The sequence below is a fragment of the Balaenoptera physalus genome (assembly GCF_965194825.1).
Source record: "Balaenoptera physalus genome assembly, chromosome: 4".
Classification (NCBI taxonomy): domain Eukaryota; kingdom Metazoa; phylum Chordata; class Mammalia; order Artiodactyla; family Balaenopteridae; genus Balaenoptera; species Balaenoptera physalus.
In genome coordinates this window covers 146,588,286-146,612,880 of record NC_138891.1, presented here as the reverse complement: position 1 = coordinate 146,612,880, position 24,595 = coordinate 146,588,286, and the positions used below count along the sequence as shown (strand labels likewise).

Below are 24,595 nucleotides of genomic sequence, written 5' to 3'. Positions count from 1 at the left end.
CAACAACAACAACAAAAATCACAACCAGGGAAGTATGGCCTAGGCATAGGAAAAAAGTCAACAGAAACCATCCCTGAAAAAGACCTGATGATGGATCTACCAGACAAAGACTTTAACACAACCTTCTTAAAGATGCTCACAGAACTAAGGAAAATGTGAAGTTAAAAAAAAAAAAAAAAAAAAAGCATGAACAAAATAGAAATATCAATAAAGAAAAAGAAATGAAATTCTGGAATTAAAAAGTATAACTGAAATTAAAAACTCACTAAAGGGATTCAAAGGTAGATCTGAGAAGCCAGAAGAAAGATTTAGTGGATGCGAAGACAGAACAATGGAAATTATCAAGTCTGGGGAAAAGAAAAAAAAAAGATTGAGAAAAGTAAGTGGAGCATCAGGTAACTGTGGGATACCACTGAACAAACCAACACACACATAATGGGAGTCCCAAAAGAAGGGAGAGAGAAGGAAGCAAAGAGAATATACGGGGACATAATGAATGAAAACTTTCCAAACTTGATGAAAGATATGAACATAAATACCCAGGAAACTCAACGAACTCCAAGTAAGATGAACTCAAATAGACCCACACCAAAGACACATAATAATCAAACTTACACAAAGCCAAAGAATGAGAAAATCTTGAAAACAGCAAGAGAGAAGTGACTTGTCACATACAAAGGATCCTCGATAAGCTTATCAACAGATTTCTCCACCAGAAACTTTGGAGGCCAGAGGACAGTAGGTCAATATAGTCAAAGTGCTAAAAGAAAAAGAACTGTCAACTAAGAATCCTAAATCCAGCAAAGCTCCATCAACAGTAGGTTAGAAATTAAGACATTCCCAGATAAACAGAAGTTGAGGGATCTTGTTACCACTAAAACCTGCCCTGTAAGAAACGTTCAAGAGAGTCCGGCAGGGGAAATGAAAGAACCTTAGACAGTAATTCAAAGCTGTATGGAGAAATAAAGATCTTAATAAAGGTAAATACATGGGCAGTTATAAAAGCTAACGTTATTGTAACAATGGTTTATAACTGCGCTTTTTGTTTTCATCATGAACTAAAAGACTAATATACATATTCCTAAGTTATTGGTCTAAAAGTTAGTATTAGTGTAACTTTAGTTTGTAACTCCACGCGTTGTTTTCTACATAATTTAAAAGATTAATGTATTTAAAGGAATTATTAGTTTATGTTTAAAGGCACATAAGTATAAAGATAGTTTTTTGTTACATCAAAAACCAAAAGGAATGGGGATGGAGCTACAAAGGAACAGAGTTTTATGTGTTATTAAACTTAGGCTCGTATAAATTCAAGTCAGAGTGCTTTATGTTAGGATGCTAAATGTGAAAATAGCAAAAGAATATACACAAAGAGAAGTGAGAAAGGAATTTAAACATTTCACCATTTAAAAAAATCAATTAAACACAAGAGAAGAGGGGCTTCCCTGGTGGCGCAGCGGTTAAGAATCCACCTGCCAATGCAGGGGACACGGGTTCAAGCGCTGGTCCGGGAAGATCCCACATGTCACGGAGCAACTAAGCCCGTGCACCACAACTACTGAGCCTCCGCTCTAGAGCCCATGAGCCACAACTACTGAAGCCTGTGTAGCTAGAGCCCGTGCTCCACAACAAGAGAAGCCACCGCAATGAGAAGCTTGCCCACCACAACGAAGCACAGCCCCCGCTCGCTGTAACTAGAGAAGGCCCATGCCCATCAACAGAGACCCAACACAGCCAGAAAAAAAAAGACACTATCCACAGAGTAAAAATGCAACCCACAAAATGGGAAAAAATATTTGCCAATCATACACCTAATAAGGGATTAATATACCCAGAAATATATAAAGAACTTCTAAAACTCAATCAAAATAACATACAACCTGATTCAAAATTTGCCAAAGGACTTGAACAGACATCTCTCCGAAGAACATATACATGAAAAGATATCCACTATCATTAGTCATTTGAGAAATGCAAATCAAAACTACAATTAGATACACCTCACACCCATTAGGATGACTACTATCAAAAAAAAAAAAAAAAAAAAACCCCAGAAAGTAACAAATATTGGTGAGGATGTGGAGAACTTGAACTCTTGTACACTTTTGATGGGAATGTAAAATGGTACAGCCACCGTGGAAAACACTACAGCAGTTCATCAAAAAATTAGAAGTAGAATTACCATACGATCCAGCAACTCTAGTTCTGGGTATATACCTAGAAGAACCGAAAGCAAGGTCTCAAAGAGATATTTGCACATCCATGTTCATAACACCACTATTCACAACAGTTAAAACGTGGAAGCAGGACTTCCCTGGTGGCGCACTGGTTAAGAATCCGCCTACCAATGCAGTGGACACAGGTTCAAGCCCTGTTCTGGGAAGATCCCACATGCCGCGGAGCAACTAAGCCCGTGCGCCACAACTCCTGAGCCCGCATGCCACAACTACTGAAGCCCGCACGCCCTAGAGCCCGTGCTCCGCAACAAGAGAAGCCACCGCAATGAGAAGCCCGCACACCGCAACGAAGAGTAGCCCCCGCTTGCCACAACTAGAGAAAGCCCGCATGCAGCAACAAAGACCCAACGCAGCCGAAAAAATAAATAAATAAATGTGTTTATTTATTTAAAAAAAAAACGTGGAAGCAAACCACGTGTCCATCGACAGATGAATGGATAAGCATACTGTGGTGTATACATACAATGGAATATTATTCAGCCTTAAAAAGGAAGGAAATTCTGATACCTGCTATGACACAGATGAACCTTGATGACATTATGCTGAGTGACATAAGTCAGACCCAAAAAAACAAATACTGTGTGACTCCACTTATGTAAACACTTAGAGTATTTCAGAAATCATACGGAAACAGAAAGCATAACAGTGGTTGCCAGGGCCTGGGGGAAGGAGGAAATGGGAGTCATTGTTTAAATGGGTAGTTTCAGTTTCACAAGATGAAAAGAGCTATGGAGATGCACGGTCACACAACATTATAAACGTATTTAATACCACTGAACTATACGTTTAAAAATGATTAAGATGTAAATTGTGTATGTATTTTGCCACACACAACACAAAAAAAGGCAACCGTTATAACCTATTTCTGTGGCAATTTATTGAGGATGTTAAGTTTCTTTTTTGGGTTTTTTAAGGAAAAAAGGCCTGGAAGGTTCTATATGCAAACATTGGAAAACACAAAATTGTAATTTATGGAATGAATTTGGAATTTCCTTGTCAGTGTATAACTCCTAAAAATTTGGCGACCAGCTCAGGATATCCCAGGGCCGAGCTCTCTTTTAAGAATTTAAAGAAATGTTCTTATCACAAGGATGCTGAGACAAGTTTGCTACACAGAGTAAGTGAAGGTTCTCTCCAAACAGAATGTATTGTCTGAGGGCATCTGATAAACACATAACATCAGATGCAGGCTTCCTCTATCAAAACTGCAGACCCAGGCCCAGAATCCTGTGTGCTGTGGGATTCAGAATCTTCCAATTTCCAACATGGTGCACATGGCTCGTGGCACATCCCAGGAGCGCTCCCAGGAGGTGAGGGGCTGGAACACCTAGCGAAGTGTGCAACGTCCACACCAGCAGGGTGACTGGCTCATGAGAGCCCGCGTCTGAGCAGGCTTCAGAACCAAGCCCACTTTTGGTTCTCAAACATCTCAGCTCCGCACCAACGTGATGCTGCCGACCCGCACCCTCCCCGCCCGGGAAAGAAAAGGCAGCTTCTTGTAGCTTCTGTCCTGGTGAGCAGAATGTAAAACTGCTGAATCATAGGTTACTCTGCTCTTCTTTGCTGGGAGGACAAGTGAACACAGGTAGGGAAAACACCTGAGGTTCAAGCAATACATGTGAAGCCTTTGCAAGTGATGAAGGTTGTGGAGGCAGCACAGCTGTGGGCAACTGTCCTCACACGGAAAATCCAGACACAAGCCCTGGAGCCGTTAAATCCTACTGATATCAACTATGAGGAAAAAGTAACTGACTGCTCACTTTTCACAAGCTGATTAGACCATGGGAAATGCATGCTTAAATCAAACACGCGGGAAATTTCAGAATGGATCTGAGCAGCACCGCCAAGAGCGACGGACTTGGAGAAGGCGCCCCTGTCTGCAGTGCACGTAACCTGTGCTGGCGCAGCAAAGACGCCGAGGGGGTCTCTGCCTGCGACCAGCTGCCGTGTCCTGTGCCCCCCCCCAACCCCCGAACGTGCCCAGGCACCTTCGCTGCTCCCGACACTCCATTCTCTGCAGGCAGGCACATTTCCTTTTTCACTAAGAGCAGCTCAGACTCCAGTTGCCGCTGGCAGACCGCAAGCACCGACATCACGCTGTCCTGCTGGCTGAGATCTGCGCGGGTCAACGTCGGCAGGGCTTTGGCCAGCTGCGGACCCTCCTTAACAGGGCTCTGTGATGAGCAGAGAAAACGAGGACAATGCTTATGAGCACACAGCCGAAGGCATCACAAAGTCACAAGTGCAGTGAGGCTACCTCAGAGTCCCAGGAGCTCTGCAGCCGGAGCACCAGCCAGCAGGCCCCGAGGGAGAGCCCACAGCTCAGGACCAGAAGCACACACGCGGAGCAGAAGACCAGAGGTGCACACAGCAGGTCAAGACGTGCTGGAGCTGGGGCAACCCCGCGAAGCACGGCCCCAGCAGACGTGGAGCACAGCACAGCTGCCCCCGAGCTTCCCACCTGCACCAGCAGCTCCCCAGACACACCCCAGATCCCCACCTGCACCCCCAGCTCCCCGGACACACCCCAGCTCCCCACGTGCACCCAGCTCTCTGCACACAGAGGCTGCACCACCTGTGTCCTGACGAAGGAGCCCACCTGTGGGTTCCCACCATGGCCGTGGGGGGCCTCAGCCAGCCGCCTGCCACACACATCCTGTTCCACCTCTTCGTGGCAGGAGGCCTCTTCACCCCGGGACACCCGCCCCCGGGAGCTGCCGGCCACGTGGGCCCCGCGCGCCTGCCGCTCGTCCGGCTCCTTCTGGCACCTCAGGAAGCGCTGGTTGAGCGCCTGCAGCTGGCAGCCGAGGCGGACACACTGCGCCCGGAGCCGCTGCAGCTCGGGGGGCTCCCCAGAGGCCGCCAGGAGCTGCTGCTCTAGGGCGCAGCGGAAGCGGGCCACGGCCGCCAGGATGGCCTCCAGCTCGGCAGAGTGGGCTGACTTCTGCCGGTGCAGAGCGTCGATTTCTAACTCTCTCTCTGCGATCTTCGCTTCCTTGGCCCGCAGGGCAGCTTCGAACTCTCGGATCTGTGAGGCCAGGGTCTGGACCTCGGCCTCCCTGAGGGCGGCGCGGGGCCCCGACGCAGCCAGCTGCCGCACGGCCACCTCCTCCGCGGCCTGCAGGCGCTGCTGGAGGGCCTCGAGGGCCTGGCCGTGCCCGCGCTCCTGCTCGGCCAGCAGCCGGCTCAGGGCCTCCTTGGCCTCGAGGGCGGCACGCAGCTCACCCTCCAGCTCCACGCAGGCCTTGGCTCCTTCGGCCGGGAGGCCCAGCAGCTCGCTCTGCAGGCTGGCGGCTCTGCCATCACCGGCCTGGGGCGCTGCGGGTCCCCCGAGCAGGAGCTCCCTCTGCAGTTTCTCGATGACCTCATGGAGCTGTTCAATCTCCTGTGCTTTATCCTTCTGTAACCTCTCTTGGTTCTCTCGCAAATTCTCAATAATGGATTTCAGCTCTTCAATTTCAGAACTTCTGTTATACGCAACCTGAAGAAAAAGCACATTTCAGAGGCAAATTACATACCTCAACTTCAGAAGTTCCCCTTTCCACTTACAGCTGGGCCTGAACTCATTCTTACAGAAGTGGAGAGACTTCGTAACTTAGAAGTAGCTATGGAAGTAACTAACAACATCACCAAATGACATTAAGATCTGAAGAACACCCAGAACACCCAGCCAGTTCAAGTACGTCAGAATGGTCAAATATTCGTATCTGCAGTTGCTGCTCTGTTGCTCGTTCAAATGCTTCATTAAGGCCACACCCCATCGCTGTGACAGACCCCAACACTCGGCTGCCAGGATTCAGGGGAAGCTCTAACTTGGCCACGTCCCAGTCGATGACACTACACATGAATGTTCTCACCACCTTTTAAATGTCTATTTTCTTAACGTTGAAACAACTTTGATTTGTTTGATTTTCCTAAAGGGGTATTTAGATTTTAGGTGTCACTCTAACACCAGAACAAGAATAAAAGTGAGAAGACTGGCTGAGGGAGTTTGCAGTCATGAAGCACATGAATGAGCCAGAGCACACAGCACGCTTTGCACACTGTGCACAGCGGGGACGCGGGGACTCACCACACCGGGCGTCCAACGATGGTTCTACTTGTGCTATTTAGTCTAATTCTCAACAATCTTAAGGTAAGAAATGTTATTGTTCCTACTTCAAGGATGGGACAGTTGAAATTTAGATATGAAATATCTTGCCAAGACCACAAAGACAGTAAATGGAAAATCAGAATTGAAATCTATGTCAATATGGCTCCAAACTACATTCTCTTAAGATTACATCAATAGTAGTGACCAAAAAATTAAAAAGTTCTAAGCAATCTGTGTTCTAGTTAACAATTTTCAACCAACTGGTTATAGTAACATCTTATACGTCCTAAAAATTAAGAGTTTCATACAATTCTTGGTTTCACTAGTACTATTTAACCATTACTCTAAACACAAATCCAAACCTGGCCCATAGCAAAAACAAAAACAAGAAAACTGATTTTTGGTTTTGGTTTGGATGGCGTAAGCTGTACATCACACTCACACTTACCACATCTGAATGCCACTGTATGTAGTTGGCAAAAGAAAAGTTCTCAGTGTGAGGCAAGACCCTCTACCCAGCCCCACGATGTGTGCTGCACAGACCCACGTCTCCCCACCCACAGATGACTGAAAGGAGTCGGGGGGTAACACTGTCTGCATACGTTTGGCCTGATGCACTCAGCACACTGAGATGAAAACGTGTGCACAACTAAAGCGCCAAAGTCACAACACAAGCATCACACTTAAAATATCAAAGCTAGCACGTGAAAGTGGCGTTAAAAAGTAAGGCACTAGAATCTAAAATAAGTCCTCTAAGATACAGTGCAGTTGGAGCACGTGAGGAAGCAGAGGGGCAACGATGTTCACAAAGCCCAGAGAGGGAAGAGCAGAACTGCAGTTGCAGAACCTAGAAGAAGGGCCAGAACACACGTGTCACATCTCCCTGAATGTGGGAGGAGTGGTGCCTTCTGACACGGGACAGTGCATAGTGCACAGGACAGTGCCACACACCCCAGGCAGCTAAGAGTGAGGCTCAGAGGGTGCTTCTCTCTCAGCCAGCGGATTCTGTGGGCGTCTGGAGAGTCAGCACCAGCACGGCGTCACAAAGAGGGCCCACGGAGCTCCACAATGGGCATGCAGACCGACTCCGTGAAACCCAGAGGTACATCCCACCTGCCTACAGGCCCAGGACGTCATGCTGGGGATTCTGATGCAGCAAAGGCTACCAGACGGGGGAGTTTCCATCTTTCAGGCTGTGCCGTCAGGCAGTGCGGCCAGATGAGGCCGAGAAGAGGGAACTGGGGCAGCCAGGGCTGCCAGGACTCTGGAGAGAGAAAGACAACAGACAGAGAAGCAGGGAAGGGAAACCAAACCTCATGTGATCTCTGCAGGCAAGACAGAGTGCAAACTTCAAGTCCGACCAACATGACTACCACTAAAAGAAAAATCTCACTGTTTTGGGAAGCAAGAGTTCCCACAACATTATTTGCAGAATATCAAGTATGCAAATCAAAGTTATTAAAAAAAAAAATCAGCAACACGTGGGACACAAAAAGACAACCAGTGACAACTAAAACTGAGATGACAAAAATGCTGGAACAAGCAAACAAAGATGTTATAACTGTGTTCAAGGACATAAAGGTAAGCATGTTCATGATAAACAAAAAGACAGGAAGTCTTGGCAGAGGAACATAAACTATTAAAAAAAAAAAAAAACCCCAAATTCTAGAACTAAAAATAATGTCTGAAATTTAGAAAATCACTCCAATGGGCTTGAGAAAATCCTGAACATGACAGAGTTCAAATTCTGAAGAGTCAGACATTATCCCATCAGAGGAAAAGAATTATAAAAAATGCACACAGCTTCCAATACCCATAGGACGATGTAAAAGGTATGGCGTATTTGTAATTGGAGCTCTAGAAGAGAATGATGCAAAAAAATACCTCAATAAATAATGGCCCAAAACCTCCCAGTGCAAAATATTAATTTGAACAACCCCATAAGTATTGAGGAAATTGAATCTGTAATTTAAAAACAAAACACAAAAAGAGAACTTGCCAGGCCCAGATGGTGTTACTCAACAGCTAACACATTATTGACAGGAGACATATTAATACGTCTTTTGTTACCTGAATGTTATTGACTGGAGACGTATCAGTACGTTTTTAGACAGTGATACAATTAACGTCACTGTGCAAAGCTGCTAAAGCTTAAAACTGATCAAGGGTTCATTATAAAACTTATGATTGTCATTATCATTCACATTTTGCTCTGTTAGGTTTTTGTTCCAACATTGTGTATATTATAAATGTAAAATTTTCAAAAATGACCCCTCATGAAATTTTTTTTTTTTTTTTTCCTCATGAAATTTTGAGTGAAGAAGAAGTTTTCGGTGAATTTTATGCAGATACTTTCTCTGATTGTCCGAGCGACATATATACTAGTGTCTCAGAAAATGATAATTCTTCAGAATATAGTTCTGATTCAGATGATGTGAATATTAGATCAACAAAAAGACAGAAAACCTTAGTGATTAATTCCAATGCGGAAAGTGAGAATGAAACTCACGGTGCTGGAGAATGCTCCTTTGCTTCTACAGAAGAGCAGACTGAAGACAACATTTCACAAAAATTAGGAGACTTTACAGGTGCGTCAGGTGTAACTATTGAATGTAATAACCTGCAAAGTGTTACTGAAATAACAGAATTATTTTTGGCTGGCCAAAATAAAAATCGTTGGCCACAGGTGTTAGTTTCTGCAAAAATCCCCCCATCAGTAATGAGTTAAATAATAAATAGCACTAATACTAAACAATCTTTTACAGAAAACAGAAGAGGGAACAATTCATTCAGTGAGGCCAATATTATTACCCTGATACCAAAACCAGACAGATATCACAAGAAAACTACAGACCAATATCCATGATGAATATATAAATTCTTAATAAAACACTAGTAAATAGAATTCAACAGATATAAAAGAACCATACACCATGACCAAGTGGGGTTTATTCCAGGGATTCAGGGCTGGTTCAATATTTGAAAATTCATCAATATAATCTACCATATTAGAATTTAACGTTAAATAAAACACACAATTTTTTAAATTAAATGAACGTATCATTTAAGATAGCACAACAAAAAATAAAGCACCGAGATATAAATCTAACAAAATATATGCAGGATATATAAATTGAAAACCACACATCACTGAAAGAAATCCAAGAAGACAAATAAAAGGGCACTTACACCATGTTCATGGTTTAGAAGACTCAAAATTGTTAAGATGTTAATTTTCTCCAGATCAATCTATAGATTCAATGCAATTCCAATCAAAATACCAGCAAGACATTTTTGCAGTTATCACTTTGTTGCCTCTACAATTACATGGAAAGTTAAAGGAAGTAGAATAGCCAAAACAAATTTGTAAACAGAAAAAGTTGGATGACTTACATTACCTGGTTTCAAGACTTACTGTAAAAGTATAGAAATAGAAATAGTGTGATATTAGTAAAGAAAGAGAAACCTAGATCAATATAACTGAACAGAGTTCAGATATCTAAACAAATATGGTTAACTGATTTTTGTGAATGGTGTAAAGGCAATTTAATGTAAAAAAGATTAGTGTTTGAACAGGGCTGGAAAAATTAGACATCCATGTGCCCAAATATAAAGTATATCATAGATTTGAATACAAAGCAAAACTATGAAATTTCTAAGTGAAAACATAAGAGAATATTTTTGTCATCTTGGGTTAGGAGAAGAGCTCTTAGATACAACTCCAAAAGCATAACCCATTTAAAAATTTAATAAATTGAACTTTATCAAAACTAAAAAGGTCTTGATCTGTGGAACATACTACTGAAGAGTGAAGAGACAAACCACAGAGTGGGTGAAATATCTGCAGATCATATATCAAAAAAGTATTCATGCCAGAAAAGGAGTCTTTCTTCTTCCTGTTTGGCTCTGCTGTCATCTCAGGGTAGGAGAGTTTACCCTCTGGTCTCCCAAATTTATTTGAGGTTTCTGTTTATTAATTTTTTACAGAGCCATTATGGGCACTGATGTTTGGGTTAAGGCCACCAAGAAAATCCTTGTAGGATCTTCTTTAACCATTTGTGTACCTCTGGATCCAGTTCCTTGTCAGAAATGGTCTTCTCCTTTTTACTGGGGACACAAACCACCAAGCATGTACTGTAGAAATTAAATCTTTACCACACTTTTGCCCTCCATTTTTCTTTTTACTTACAAATATAATAATACACATCGATTGATTGAGTCATTCATTCGACAAAAGTTATTGAGCACCTAATATGTTCCATGTATAGTGCTAGACACTAGAGATAAAAAAAAAAAAAAAAAGTATTCAGAAGATATAAAGAATTCCCAAAACTGAACAATAAGAAAATGAACCCAACTTTTAAAAAATTAGCAAAAGAATCGAAGTCCAGTAACGGACAGCTTCACAGGGGAACTGTACCAAACATGTAAGGAAGTGCTAATCCCTATCCTTTTCAAACAATTCCAAAACACTGAAGAGGAGGGAACACTCCCAAATTTATTCTGTGAGGTCACCAATACCCTGATACCAAAACCAAAAACAAGACACTACCAAAAAGACAGTTACGGCAATATCTCTAATGAATATAGATGTAAAAATCCTCAACAAAATATTAGCAAACCAATCCAACAATACATTAAGGGATCACACACAATGATCAAGTGAGATTTATACCAGGGATGCAAGGAAGATTCCATATCTGTAAATCAACCAATATGATACACCACATTCCCAAAAGGAAGGATAAAAATACACGATCGTCTCACTAGATGCAGTAAAAGCATGTGACAAAATTCAACATCCATTCATGATAAAAACTCTCATCAAAGTTGGTAAAGAGGAAATGTATCTCAATATAATAAAGGCCATTTATGACAAATCCACAGCTAACATCATATTATTGGTGAAAAGTTGAAAGCCTTTCCTCTAAAATCAGGAAAAAGACAAGAATACCCACTCTTGCCACTTCTATTTATCATAGTATTAGAAGTCCTAGCCACAGCAATCAGACAAGAAAAAGAAACAAAAGGCATCCAAATTGGAAGGGAAAAACTAGAACTATCACTATTTGCAGATGACGTTAATACTTTATATAGAAAACCCCAAAGTCTCCAACAAAAAACTATTAGAACTAAACTGAAATCAGTAAAGTTTAAGGACACAAGATTAATATACAGAAATCTGTTGCTTTTTCTATACATTAATAATGAAGTACCAGAAGAGAAAGAAAACATGAAAAAGAATAAAATATTAGGAATAAACTTATCTGAGGAGTTGAAAGACCTCTACTCTGAAAACTATAAAACACTGATGAAGGAAACTGAAGATAATACAAAGAAGTGGAAAGATATTCCATGTTCAGAGATTGGAAGAATACTGTTAAAATGTCTATAGTACCTAAAGCAATCTACAGATTTAATGCACTCCCTATGAAAATACCCACGACAGGTTTCACAGAACCAGAACAAATAATCTTAAAATGTATATGGCACCACAAAAAACACCAAATTGCCAAAGAAATTTTGAGAAAAGGAACAAAGCTGGAGGTACCATGCTCCCTAACTTCAGACTACACTACGACGCTACAGTAATCAAAACAGCATGGTATTGGCACAAAAACAGACACACAGATCAATGGAACAGAATACAGAGCCCAGAAATAAACCCACACCCTTATGGTCAATTAATCTACAACAAAGGAGGCAAGAATATACAATGGAGAAAAAACAGCCTCTTTAGTAAGCGGTGCTGAGAAAACGGGACAGCTACATGTAAAAGAATGAAATTAGAACATTCTCTAATACTATATACAAAAATAAATTCAAAATGGATTAAAGACCTAAGTGCACAGGACTTCCCTGGTGTTGCAGTGGTTAAGAATCCACCTGCCAATGCAGGGGACATGGGCTCAATCCCTGGTCCGGAAAGAACCCACATGCCACGCAGCAACAAAGCCCATGTGCCACAGCTACTGAGCCTGCACTCTAGAGCCCGTGAGCCACAACTACTGAAGCCTATGTGCCTAGAGCCTGCACACCTCAACTACTGAGCCCACGCACGGCAAATACTGAAGCCCATGTGCTCTAGGGCCCACGTGCTGCAACTACTGAGCCCGTGTGCTACAACTACTGAAGCCCATGCACCTCAACAAGAGAAGCCACCGCAATGAGAAGCCTGCACACGGCAACAACGAGTAGCCCCCGCTCGCCGCAACTAGAGAAAGCCCGCGCACAGCAACGAAACCGAACGCAGCCAAAAATAAAAATAAGTTAAAAAAACATATATATATATCTCCATAAAAACTATTAAAAAAAAAAAAGACCTAAATGCAAGACCAGAAACCATAAAACTGCTAGAGGAAAACACAGGCAGAACACTCTTTGACATAAATTGTAGCAATATTTTCTTGGTTCTGACTCCTAAAGCACAGGAAACAAAAGCAAGAATAAACAAATGGGACCTAAATAAACTTAAAAGCTTTTGCACAGCAAAGGAAGCCATCGACAAAATGAAAAGACAACCTACTGAATGGCAGAAGATATTTACAAATATTATGACCAATAAAGGGTTAATATCCAACATATATAAACCGTTCATACAACTCAACATCAAAAACACAAACAACCTGATTAGAAAATTAGCAGAAGGGCTTCCCTGGTGGTCCAGTGGTTAAAACTCTGCGCTTCCACTGCAGGGGGCACGGGTTTCAGCCCTGCTCAGGGAACTAAGATCTTGCATGCCATGTGGCGCAGCCAAAAAAAAAAAAGGGCAGAAGACCATAACATACAATTTTCCAAAGAGGAAATGCAGATGGTCAACAGGCACATGAAAAAATGCTCAACATCACTAATCATCAGGGAAATGAAAATCAAAACCATAATGAGATATTACCTCACACCTGTCAGAATGGCTGCCATCAAAAAGCACACAAATAACATATTTTGGAGAGGATGTGAGAATCCTAGCACACTGTTGACGTGACTGTAAATTGGTGCAGCCACTGCATAAAAGAATAAGGAGGTTCCTCAAAAAACTAAAAATAGAACTACCATATGATCCAGCAATTCCACTCCTGGGTATATAGCTGAAGAAAATGAAAACACTCATTCAAAAAGATACACGGACCCCACTGTTCATAGCAGCACTATTTACAATAGCCAAGATAAGGAAGCAACCTAAGTGTCCATCAACAAATGAATGGATAAAGAAGATGTGGCACATATATACAATGGAATACTACTCAGCCATAAAAAAGGATGAAATTCTGCCATTTGCAACAACATGGATGGACCTAGAGGGTATTATACTTAGTGAAATAAGTCAGACAGAGAAAGACAAATACTGTATGTTATCACCAATATGTGGAATCTAAACAATAAAATAAACGAATGTATATAACAAGACAGAAACAGATTCACAGATATAGAGAACAAATTAGTGATTACAAGTGAGGAGAGGGAAGGGGGAAGGGAAAGACAGGGGTATGAGATTAAGACACAAACTACTTTATATAAAATAAATAAGCAAAAAGGATATATTGTATGACACAGGGAAATATAATAGCCATTATTGTATAATAACTTTAAATGAAGTAGAATCTACAAAAATACTGAATCACTATCTTGTACACCTGAAACTAACATAATATTACAAATCGACTATACTTCAATTAAAAAACAGTAATAAAAAAAAGTAGCAAAGGATTTGAACAAACATTTCACCACAATATGTATGGCAAACAAGCACATAAAAAGACGCTCAAGATCATTAGTCATTAAGGAAGTGCAAATTAAAACTATAAGGAGATACCACTACACACCTATTAAAATGGCTACAAGTGAAAAAGACTGACCATACCAAGTGCTGATGAGGACGTGGTTACTAGAGCCCTCATACGCTGCTGCTGGGAATGTAAAATGGTAGAGCAACTTTGCAAAACCGTTTGCCAGTTTCTTCTAAGGTTAAACATATACTTACATATCAATCAGCCATTCTACTCACAGGTATTTACCCTAAAGAATTGGAAACTTATTTTCACACAAAAACCTGCACATGAATGTTTACAGTAGCTCAATTCATAACTGCCAAAACCTAGAAACAATCCAAACATATGTCAATGAGTGAATGAATAAACCATGGGACATCTAGACAGTATTACTCAGAAATAAAGGAACAAATTACTGACACATGCAACAACATGGATGAATTTCAAACATATTATGCCAAGTGACTTGACATAGCATTCTGCAAAAGGCACAACCTGTAGAGCTGAAGAGCAGATCAGTGGCTGCGAGAGGTTGGGCGTGGGGTTGGTGACCACAAAGGGGCAGCACAGGGAGACTTTCTGAGTGGGGCGCTGTACCATGTCTTGTTTGTGGTGGTGATTACAGGACTAAATGCATTTTTCAGAACTCAAAGAACTATCCCCCAAAAAGTGAATTTTAGTGTGTGTGAATTTTTTTTTAAATACCCTGAAAAATTTACAGATAAGAAACGGTTTTATCAAAAAAATAAGGACTGTCTAAAATCAGTGATGGGACTTCCCTGGTGGTTCAGTGGTTAAGAATCCACCTTCCAATGCAGAGGATGCGGGTTCAATCCCTGGTTGGGGAACTAAGATCCCACATGCCACGGGGCAACTAAGCCCACGTGCCACAACTACTGAGCCCGTGCGCTCTGGAGTCCACGTGCCACAACTAGAGAGAAGCCCGCAGACTGCAACAAAGAGCCCACGCACCACAGTGAAGGACCCCGCATGCCACAACTAAGAACCGATGCAGCCAAATAAATTAAATAAATAAATGAAATCAGTGACTTAAGGTTTCACCTAAAGAAGCTAGAAAAAGAAGAGTAAAATAAACCCAAGGGAGGTAGAAAGAATCCAATAATGAAAATAAGAGAAATCAAAGAAATAGGAAAAAAATTGAGAAAACTAGTAAAGCCAAAAGCTGTTTTTTTAAAACACCAGTAAAACTGATAAACCCTTAGGCTAGAGAGACCTCGGAAAAAGAGAAAACACAAATTCATCAATATCAGGAATGAAAAAAGGGTCATCAAGGCATAACTTACAGCTATTCGATGAGTTAATAAGAAAATGGTTAATAAGATTAATGGCTAATAAGGAAAGATTATAAACTCCTTCATGCCAAGAAATTTGACAATTTAGATGAAATGGACAAGCTCCTTGAGAAACACAACCAGTCAAAACTAACACAAGATAAAACAGAAATGTAAACACCCCTATACCTATTAAAGAAACTGAATTCATTACCAAAAACCTCACCACTTAGGTAGCCTGCAGGGCCAGATGGTTTCACTGTGCATTCTATTAAAACATTTAAAGAAGAAATCACATGTATTTAAATAACCTCTTTCAGAAAAAGAAGAAAGTGGGAAAATTTCCAACATTTTATAAGCCAAGCAAAACCTTCATACCAAAACCTGATAAAATATATTTTTTTAAAAAGTAGCTCAATGAACACAGATGAAAAATCCTCTAACAAAAGATCAGCAAGTCAAATCCAACAATATATTAAAAGGGTAGCTCATCACCACCAAGTAGAGTTTATCCTAGGAATGCAAGGTTGGCTTAACCTTCAAAAATTACTCAATGTAGTTAACCCTATTAGAAGAGTTAAAAGAAAAATAATACAACTATTTCAAAAGATTTAGAGGAAGCAATGCAGAAACAAAAGGGAACATCCTCAATCTGATGAAAGATATCTATGAAAAACCTACAGCTAACATTATACTTAACGGTGAAACAATGAACACTTTCCTCCAAGATCAGGAACAAGGCAAGGATGACTGCTCTCACTGTTTTATTTAACACTACACTGAAAGTGCCAGACATTGTAATAAGAAAGGAAAAGAAATAAAGGACAAAGACTGGAAAGAAACAAAACTGTCTATTTGCAGACAGTGTACTCTTCTACATAGAAAGCCCTAGAAATCTATAAAAACACTACTAGTATATATGAGTTTAGCAAGGTAACAAGATACAAGGTTAATATACAAAAATTATATACATATATGTATGTATGTGTGTATACTCATGGCAAACAACTGGATAATAAAAATAAATTTAAGCCCATTTCCAATAGTGCAACAAACCTAAGATACTTAGGAATACATTTAATAAAAAATGTTCAAGACCTCTTCCTTGAAAACTATAGAATAAGGGGGAGAGTAAATGATAAAATTAAAGAAACAACACTAATCCAAGTATTAGAATAAATAATGAAGGAAGGGACAATACATGTTGAGAATAAGGTGTTAGGATGTCAAGTAGCTGCTGGAGAAGGAAGCACAGAAAAGAAAGAACAATAACCACATCAAAAGAGGTCTTAACAAAGAGTGGTGGGAACATAAGTGTACAGCATTCCAAAAAACCTAACGGTACCATGATTCTAAATGATGAAAACCTTCACTGACACAAAATAAGGACAGAAAATATAACAAAACGTGGTATCTTTCATAGAATTAGAAATCTAATGAGAGTCAGTCCTACGAATGGAATTTTGGTTTATTATATCAAAGTAAAGATATCGTCGACACTTTCACAAAAAATGAGTAGAATTACATAAAACAAATGATGTACAAATTTACATGTCTAGAAATAGACAAAAATCCCAAAAGAAAATATTTGGGATTGTCTTTATAATAGTTTTCTATTCTTAATGGAACTAAAGTATTTTCCTTATCACATAAACTATTTTTAATATTTATGATATTTTTTAGTATGTAAAATTATACTCACATGGCTCATTCTATAGTACTAAGGACAAATAACTGATATAATCTCCTTAAAAAAACTAGTCATTGGTTTTAAAGGCATTCCTCAAAGTAACACAAAAGGATACTGTAAAATTTTGCCACATGTATAAGGTACCAACACAGATCATTAGTTTCCCAATAGCCTCTGTCACTGCAGCATTTGGGGTCATGAAGAACTGCAGACAAAACTCCTTTTTACTCTACAGCCCCACCATCTCTAAACCCTCCTCCAACATAAAAAAAAACAAAACAAAAAAACACTATAACCTCTGTGTAAGGACACAGAGGCCCCCTGTTGACACCCAGACACCTTACAAACTACCAAGAACGTAATGCCTAAGACGCCAGATCAGACTGCGGTCCCGCACACAGTGCCAGGCAAGGCCCACCTCGCTGAGAGCGCCACTCCCCGTCCCGGCCAGCTACGCCTCGGCCTACTCACTCACACACGTCATCTCCCTTTCTCTGTTTTGCAGAAATGCCTGTGGAAATGATAACAATGATAATAATGCCAAGAAAGCATTACTATGGGAAATAGTCCCCTGACCTCGCAGATGCGAAATATCCTAATTAAATAAGCCTACAGTTTTAAATAGTAACACTCAATTTGAAAATGTTTTTCTATTAAAGTGCTTTCTGCCTAAAATGACATATTAGTTCAGCTTTCAAAAATCAATTACTGCATTTTTCTAGGCAACTCGTTTCAAAGCAATCACCAAAGAACAAGCAAAGTGTGCTCTTATCTGCCACTCATCTATTAATTAAGGAAGAACTCCCACCGAAAGGACAACCAGTGTTGTCCTTTGGCCTAAAACTCCATTTTCACGAAAGATTATTTTACAATCATGAAGATGTAACCTTTGTGAGGAACAGGCATAAATGACACGACCCTTCGACTTCCTTCAATGCAGCGAGTTCACACTCATCCAACGACCGCCAGGCTGCAACCACAGGCAACAAGTGAGTCTAAACTCAACTATTTCAAGGCCATCTTTGAAGGTGATATTCTCTTTACGACCTTAGTTGCCGTCTGCACTATACAGAGGTTGTTTTTATTTTTTCCTTCAAAAGCACAATTACATTAAGATAATAGAGAAGACTTAAAAACAGATTTTCTTCTGCTCCTGGAAGGAAGCAACTATGTCCTGGAAATCACCTCTTCTAGAACGGAGCCCAAAGCAGTCACACGGTTCCTAAGTTATGATTTATCTCCTCTCCACAGTTTCTGTCACTAGGGAAGGGCCTCTCCTGCAGCTTTACTCCAACAAGAACCCTTTAAAGGACTTGCAAACAGGAAGCAGAGTTTGGTGCAGGAGGTGAACGTCACCAGTCAAGGTGACTCTGATTCCCACTAGTGGTCCCTAGAAGCTGGCCCCACTGCACACTTCAGAGCTGGCCCAGGGGTGCCAGCGTGAGGCCCCTCTTCTGTCTCAGCAGGAAGGCGCACGAATGTCGGGGAGCCCGAGGCCAACTCCCCACAGCTGATGGTCACTCCAGCCATCACAGCACGTACACGGTTGACACAGGCGGAGTCGGTGGGTTTTTCTCGCTCACCTTCAAACTGTCATTCTCTTCTTGAGGTTCTCTGATGCGGACGGCAGTGCTGTTGTCCTGCACGTCTGATTTCAAGTTCAGCTGTAATACTTCTTCATTTTCACTTACAAAGTCACCTTTAATTTTTTCTAATTGTTCTTTTAAGTCCAAACCTTTGCATTAAAGGTAAGCATTAAAAATGATCTAATATTCTAATTGATTTAATAATTGTTAAAATCACTTTGAAAGATTTAAAGTACGTGCCAGAAAAACTTACTGTCCTATAATCCACATAGAAATGTTAAAATTACAAAGTGTACACAGCAGTGACAAGCCCACAAACTGTATCACTTGGATGTCCTGCCCGCTACACAGAAGCGCAGGGGAGGCCACCAGCGGACGCGGAGCAGTGAGGGGACACTCGCGCAAGGCCCGCCCCACACGCACCTCGTCCTCACGCTGCAGGAGCGCCCTGTGCCTCGCCTCCAGCTGGACTTCGGGATCGTCAGGACGGCTGCCCGCAGGTGACCCCAGGCATTTGCCCTCATCCAGTGTAGACTGCAGTGTGGACACCAGGAGCAAGTTACTCATCTGCTGTTCCTGTAATGCCTCTTTGTCCTATTTAAGAAAAACAGATTTATTTTAGGCAAGTGTTTCAGGAAATCGGGGGCCTCAAACTGCAGCTTGTCCTCCTCAGCCCTTCTGGAGCACACCTGTGCACACCTGCACGTGCCAGACACACCATCCACAGACCCAGCCACGCTCCAGAGCAGACGCCTGCCTAGTGGAGGGTGCGGCCCAAACAGAGCCGCCGCGGGCGCCCGAGATTCCACTGCAAGGAAGTTAGCCCAGTCATTATTCAACAAGGTACCAAAAGGGTCTCCAGACTGTCAGCAAATTGTTTGAATTGGGAAGAACCTGACAAAGAACAGGGCAATGGCTGACAACACATCCATACAACGAATGTTTTTACATTTAGACTGCAGTGTGGACACCAGGAGCAAGTTATGAATGAATGTAAAAAGTTTTCAAGGAACATTTAATATGGATAGAATGGTCACAACATATTAAGTGGGGAAGAAATAGGCATCCAAAATTGTACACATGGTCCAACTTTGTAGAGGAAAAAAAAGGCATTTTCTACACCCTGGTGCCTAGTAAGCTCAGTAGCTGTTGGCTGCGGGGTGGGGGGAGGGGAGCCGCCCAGAACTGTCCCCGAGCAGGGGTGGACAGAGAGGGCAGCTGGCTGGCTCAGGAGCCCCAGGGCCTGTGCTGGGCGTCCTTCCCACACAGCACATCCTCAAGCAGGGGCCTGGGCTTCACCTAATGGTTCTCATCAGCATTTTCAAACCAAACACACCTGATAAAACTCTCCTCCTTGAGCCAGGGTTTTCTTAGGGCCAAAACGATTCCAAAATAAAATTTCTCATTGAGCCTCAGACTTTCAAGTAACCTTTAAACCTCCAGTGACAGGAGATACAAGAAACTTGAATTCCTTCCTGCTAAATGCGCAAAGGAGGGGCAGCGCTGACTGGAAAGGCCCTCCTGCCCCGCCCTGCCCCACTCCCAATCAGGGGACCTGCCCACACGCAGCTTTCCCACTTCATCTTAAACTCTTAGACACAAGAACGTGCACATGACTGACGCGTAATTCCAAACTACAACTAGAAGAACTATCACCAGAGGTGTTTTCACTGAGGAGCTGACATAAATTCCTAACTCAAAAATCAAAATAATTATAACTAGGCTCTATGTAAAGTATTTAATAAAATAAGCTTTCTAAACCTAAAATCTTGAAGATTTACTTAACTACTAGGGATAAACTCAAGAGTATTTGAGAGACAAAGGAGTGCTATAAAACTGGTATGAAATGTTATTACACTAATGCGACACTGTGATGTGCAATAAGAAACACGCACCTGGTCTCTGTCCAATGCCTGGCACAGAGCACCTGACACCTTGGCACTCCCTGAGCGATGAGAGTGACGAAGGTGCCCTACCTTCCCAACAAGCCCCTCCAGCCACATATGAGTCTGTGTCACAGAGGTGACTTTGGGGAAGCCCCAGGCCACTGAAGGATGGGGGCTGGTCGCCAGGGGAACTGACCATGGGATTAAAGGGTCAGAACTTTCAGTCTCAGCCCTGGCCTCCAGGGAGGGAAGAGGGGCTGAAGGGTGAATCCACCACCAATGGCCAATCATGGCTGCATGATGAAGCCTCCACAAAACCCAAAAGGATGGGTTTCCAGGAGCTTCTGGGTCGGTGCGCCCTCCCCACCTGCCCTCCGCACCTCCTCCATCTGGCTGTTCCCGAATTGCATCCTTTCATGATAAACTGGCAACCCAGCAAGTAAAGTGTTTTGAGTTCTGTGAGCCACTCTAGCAAATTCGTCAAAACCCAGGAGGGGATCGTGGCATCCTCAATTTATAAAAGTTGGACCTGAGGTAGACATCTGGGGGCAGGGACAGTCCTGTGGGACTGAGCTCTTAAGCTGTGGGGTCTGACGCCATCTCCAGGTAGACGACGTCAGAGTTGAGCTAAGTCGTAGGACACCCAGCTGGGGTCACTGGGGACTGGGGAGACCCCCACACGCTTGGTGACCCTGTGTCCACAGTGGAGCAGTCAGAGCTGCGGGTCTGCGGTGAAAAGGAAGCCCCGCCACAGCAGCTTCCCCCCTTGCCACCCCCCTCCGCCCCGGGACCGCACGCTCACCTGCTCCAGGTCCCTCGCAGCTTTCCGCTGTCTCTCCAGTTCTCCCTGGAGCTGCATCAGTTTTCTTGTGGTGCTGGCGTTCGTCTCCTGCAGACGTTTAATCTCCTCTTCCTGGATTAATACTTGTCTATCTGCCAACTCTTTCTTTATAATCAGTTCATTAAGTCCATCTGATTTTTCTCTCAATTTTTCTTCTAACAATTCAATCTAAAAACCACAGAAAATGCTTCAGAAACAATAGTTTAAAAAAAAAAAACCCACCTTGCAAATTAAAAAGTACAACACAACTGTGAGAAAACTGATCCTCTACATGGTTTTCTAGACCCACGCTGCACAGTGAAGCCTGGTGAAAGAATAAGACAGAATTCTCTCTGTAAAATGATACACAAAAAATAACACAGAATTTGTTAGTAAAATAATATTAATTTTGAGAGGAAGGAATGGAAAGCCACCGAGCAGTAAAAAAAAAAAAAAAGAACCGAGCACAGATACAGCACCGCCTGGGTCAGGGTCGAGAAGCAGGCTGAGTGCAAAGGTTACACCTATGGTCCGTTTGCACGGGGAGTGGGCGCCGTCTCCTGTCTGCACGTCCACACCCTGGCTGGGACCTCCTGTGGGACATCACCATGGGGGGAATTGGTCTTATTTCCTCTAACTGCAAGTGAATCCACAATCATCTCAAAGTAAGTTTAATTTTTAATAAGAATAAGCAAATCAACTACAGCGACCTCAGACAGGAGGAAGCAGACAGATCCAACCCCAAGCAGAAGGAAGCAAGAAAAACAAACCAGAGACAGGCCTCCGTGCACCAACCCCTCCCTGTCTGGTCATGCAGAGAACAGGCGAGAGGCAGCAGCACCGAGGGTGCGAACGGACGGACAGACACAGACAAGCACAGAGCACTCGCACCTCACCATCCAGCTGCACCCATGGTCGTTTGCGTGTACATGGAAGGCAAGAAAGGGGGTACAGATGAAGCTGTTGTTGAGAGCGGCACAGAACACAGCCCCCGCGGGCGGGGCCGGCGCGCGGTGGGCGGGCTGACTTACATCGCCATCGCGGGGACCCGGCGGGCGCGGCCGGGCCGCCTGGCGGAGCTGCTCCTCCAGCCTCCGGATCTCCTGCTGGAAGTCCTCGCGCTCGCGCTCGCGCTCCACCGCCTGCGCCTGTCGTGAGAGGCGGCCTGTTTGCACCGTTTCCCCGAGTGTCCCCACCGCCCTTTGCAGGCAGGAGTGGAGGACGGGGACCGGGCGGAAGGGGCCCCCTTGTCATGGGCACCGCGAATGACACATGGAGCCACATGAAGAGGCGCAGCCCCCAGGTGGGACCCAGGGCGGCTTCTGAGACACGGGCAGAAGGAGGGACAGAAAGCAGACAGCAGGGGGCCAGCAGACGCCGCCCCGGGCCAGGGCAAGATGCGCGTGGACGACACCCGAGACGTCCGCCAGGCTGCGCTCACGTTCACCCCGATGCCAGCACAGAAGCTACTTAACAACCTGGAAAGAAGTTCATGCTACGAAGATGACCTCCGGTGACGCAAATAAGCTTATCGCTCGAGACTCTTACATCCATGAACTGGCGCTGGCGGCGCAGGTGCTGGTCCAGGGAGCCCATCTGCTGCCGCAGGGCGGAGAGCTCCTCGGCCTGCCGCGTGCATGCCTGCTGCCGAGAGAGCTGCTCCTCCAGCTCGGCCTCTAGAAGCCTCATCTGTGAGAGCAGAGCTGAACGGTCCTTCTCCGCCTGCTCCTTGGTCTCCGACTGCTCCTGGGTGAGAGACTCCACTTCCTTCCGAAGAGCTAAAGGTGCCGAGGAAACAGGCGAGGAGCCCAGCTCAGGGTGCCGTGTGCCAGCAGAAACATGGAGACGCGTGCTTCTTCAGCGATGGAGCGCGGGGGGGCAGCATGCTTATCCCTCCCCCCGCCACAGGCGTGTGACTCAGCCAAGGACACACAGACAGCTCGAGAGGACGGATGTGCACCCTCGACCTGTCAGATCCCGAGCCCACGTCCTAATAAACAGCCACAATTCTGCCAAAACCCACTGAAAACAAAGCTGAGTACTTCTGCGGGGGGTGGGGGGTGGGGGAGGAAGGAAAAATTATACTTTTTAAACGAAAATTGGCTAAAATAAAAAATTTTAAAGCCTGAGAAGAGAATACATCTTTGTGTCCCCAAATGACGAATCAGGTAGCTTTCTAGGAATTCTGCCTTCACGTATATTCTCCAACATGGAAAAATAAAATGTAACTTAAAACCTCCACCAGAGGGAACACCAGGCCCGCTGGGGAGGTTCCCGGCTGATGTGCTGACCGCACAGGGCTCCCTACGCACCCAGGGGTGACCTGTCTTGAGGAAAAGGGTCGAGCCGTCAGCAAATCTAAAGCCGACCTAAAATGGATGGGGCGACGAGGCCATGATCCAAGGGAAACGACAGGTTAATAAGCATCTTTGGAAGAGAGGTCTCCCTGCAACGGATCCCAAAGTGTTGAAACTATCCTGAAACTGAAATGTTAAACCCATATGTTTGTATTTACATTTCACCAGCTTTCCAAAGTTAATTATTTTGGTTTGTATAAATCTGTCAGTCTTTTATGACAAATTATCACCCCCACTAATGTAACATTCTCAGTGAACTTCCAGGCTAACAAGTCAGCAACGATGGCAAATTAGGCTTAAACATGCAGTTAGAACAGTGTCCCTCACGGGCCTCAGAGACTCGAAACCAGGGCTTGTGTGTCGCTGCTGTGATGACCGGTGCTGCCTGTTCAGCCACCCAGACAGGACCCGCTTCAGGGTCTCACGGCCTTTGTGCAGGCAGGACTGAGGGGAGGCGTCCATGTGGCCATTAAGGCCACACAGAGGGCCAACCCCAGAATCAGGAGACCTCCTGGGGCCCCCAGTGCAGGCCCCCAGCCCAAGGACGACTATGGCCAGACAGGCTTCCTGAGGCTCAGTAACTGCAGTTAAGCATCGTGAGAGAAATGCTTGCCCATTTTTATGTATGAATATTGAAGATCAAAGTTATCTTTTATGTAGTAGTTTGCCACAAAAGCTAAGTACTCGTCGTCTTTAGTAAAAAATTGGAAAACCTGATGCAAACATATAGCATACCACACAGAAATCACTCATTTGCTTTTACAAACCTGAATCCTTGCGTGCTATAGAAACAGGAGTGCCTATAAATGAAAACACACAGCATTTTCAGAAATGAAAACAGAAAACTGGGCGACTTAGGGTATGAAAG

At 43.5% G+C, this 24,595-nt stretch overlaps 1 protein-coding gene across 1 annotated transcript in view; it reads right to left on the bottom strand.

The window, feature by feature from the left end:
• LOC309660415 (pericentrin-like) overlaps positions 1 to 24,595 on the bottom strand; it is a gene marked incomplete at its 5' end in the record, with an annotated part of 95,757 nt that overhangs the window by 32,610 nt on the left and 38,552 nt on the right. The window contains 7 exon segments of the mRNA XM_082460996.1: positions 4,226 to 4,411; positions 4,837 to 5,718; positions 19,088 to 19,258; positions 21,353 to 21,559; positions 22,402 to 22,518; positions 22,919 to 23,148; positions 24,495 to 24,527. Of these exon segments, the coding sequence (XP_082317122.1) occupies positions 4,226 to 4,411; positions 4,837 to 5,718; positions 19,088 to 19,258; positions 21,353 to 21,559; positions 22,402 to 22,518; positions 22,919 to 23,148; positions 24,495 to 24,527 (1,826 nt within the window).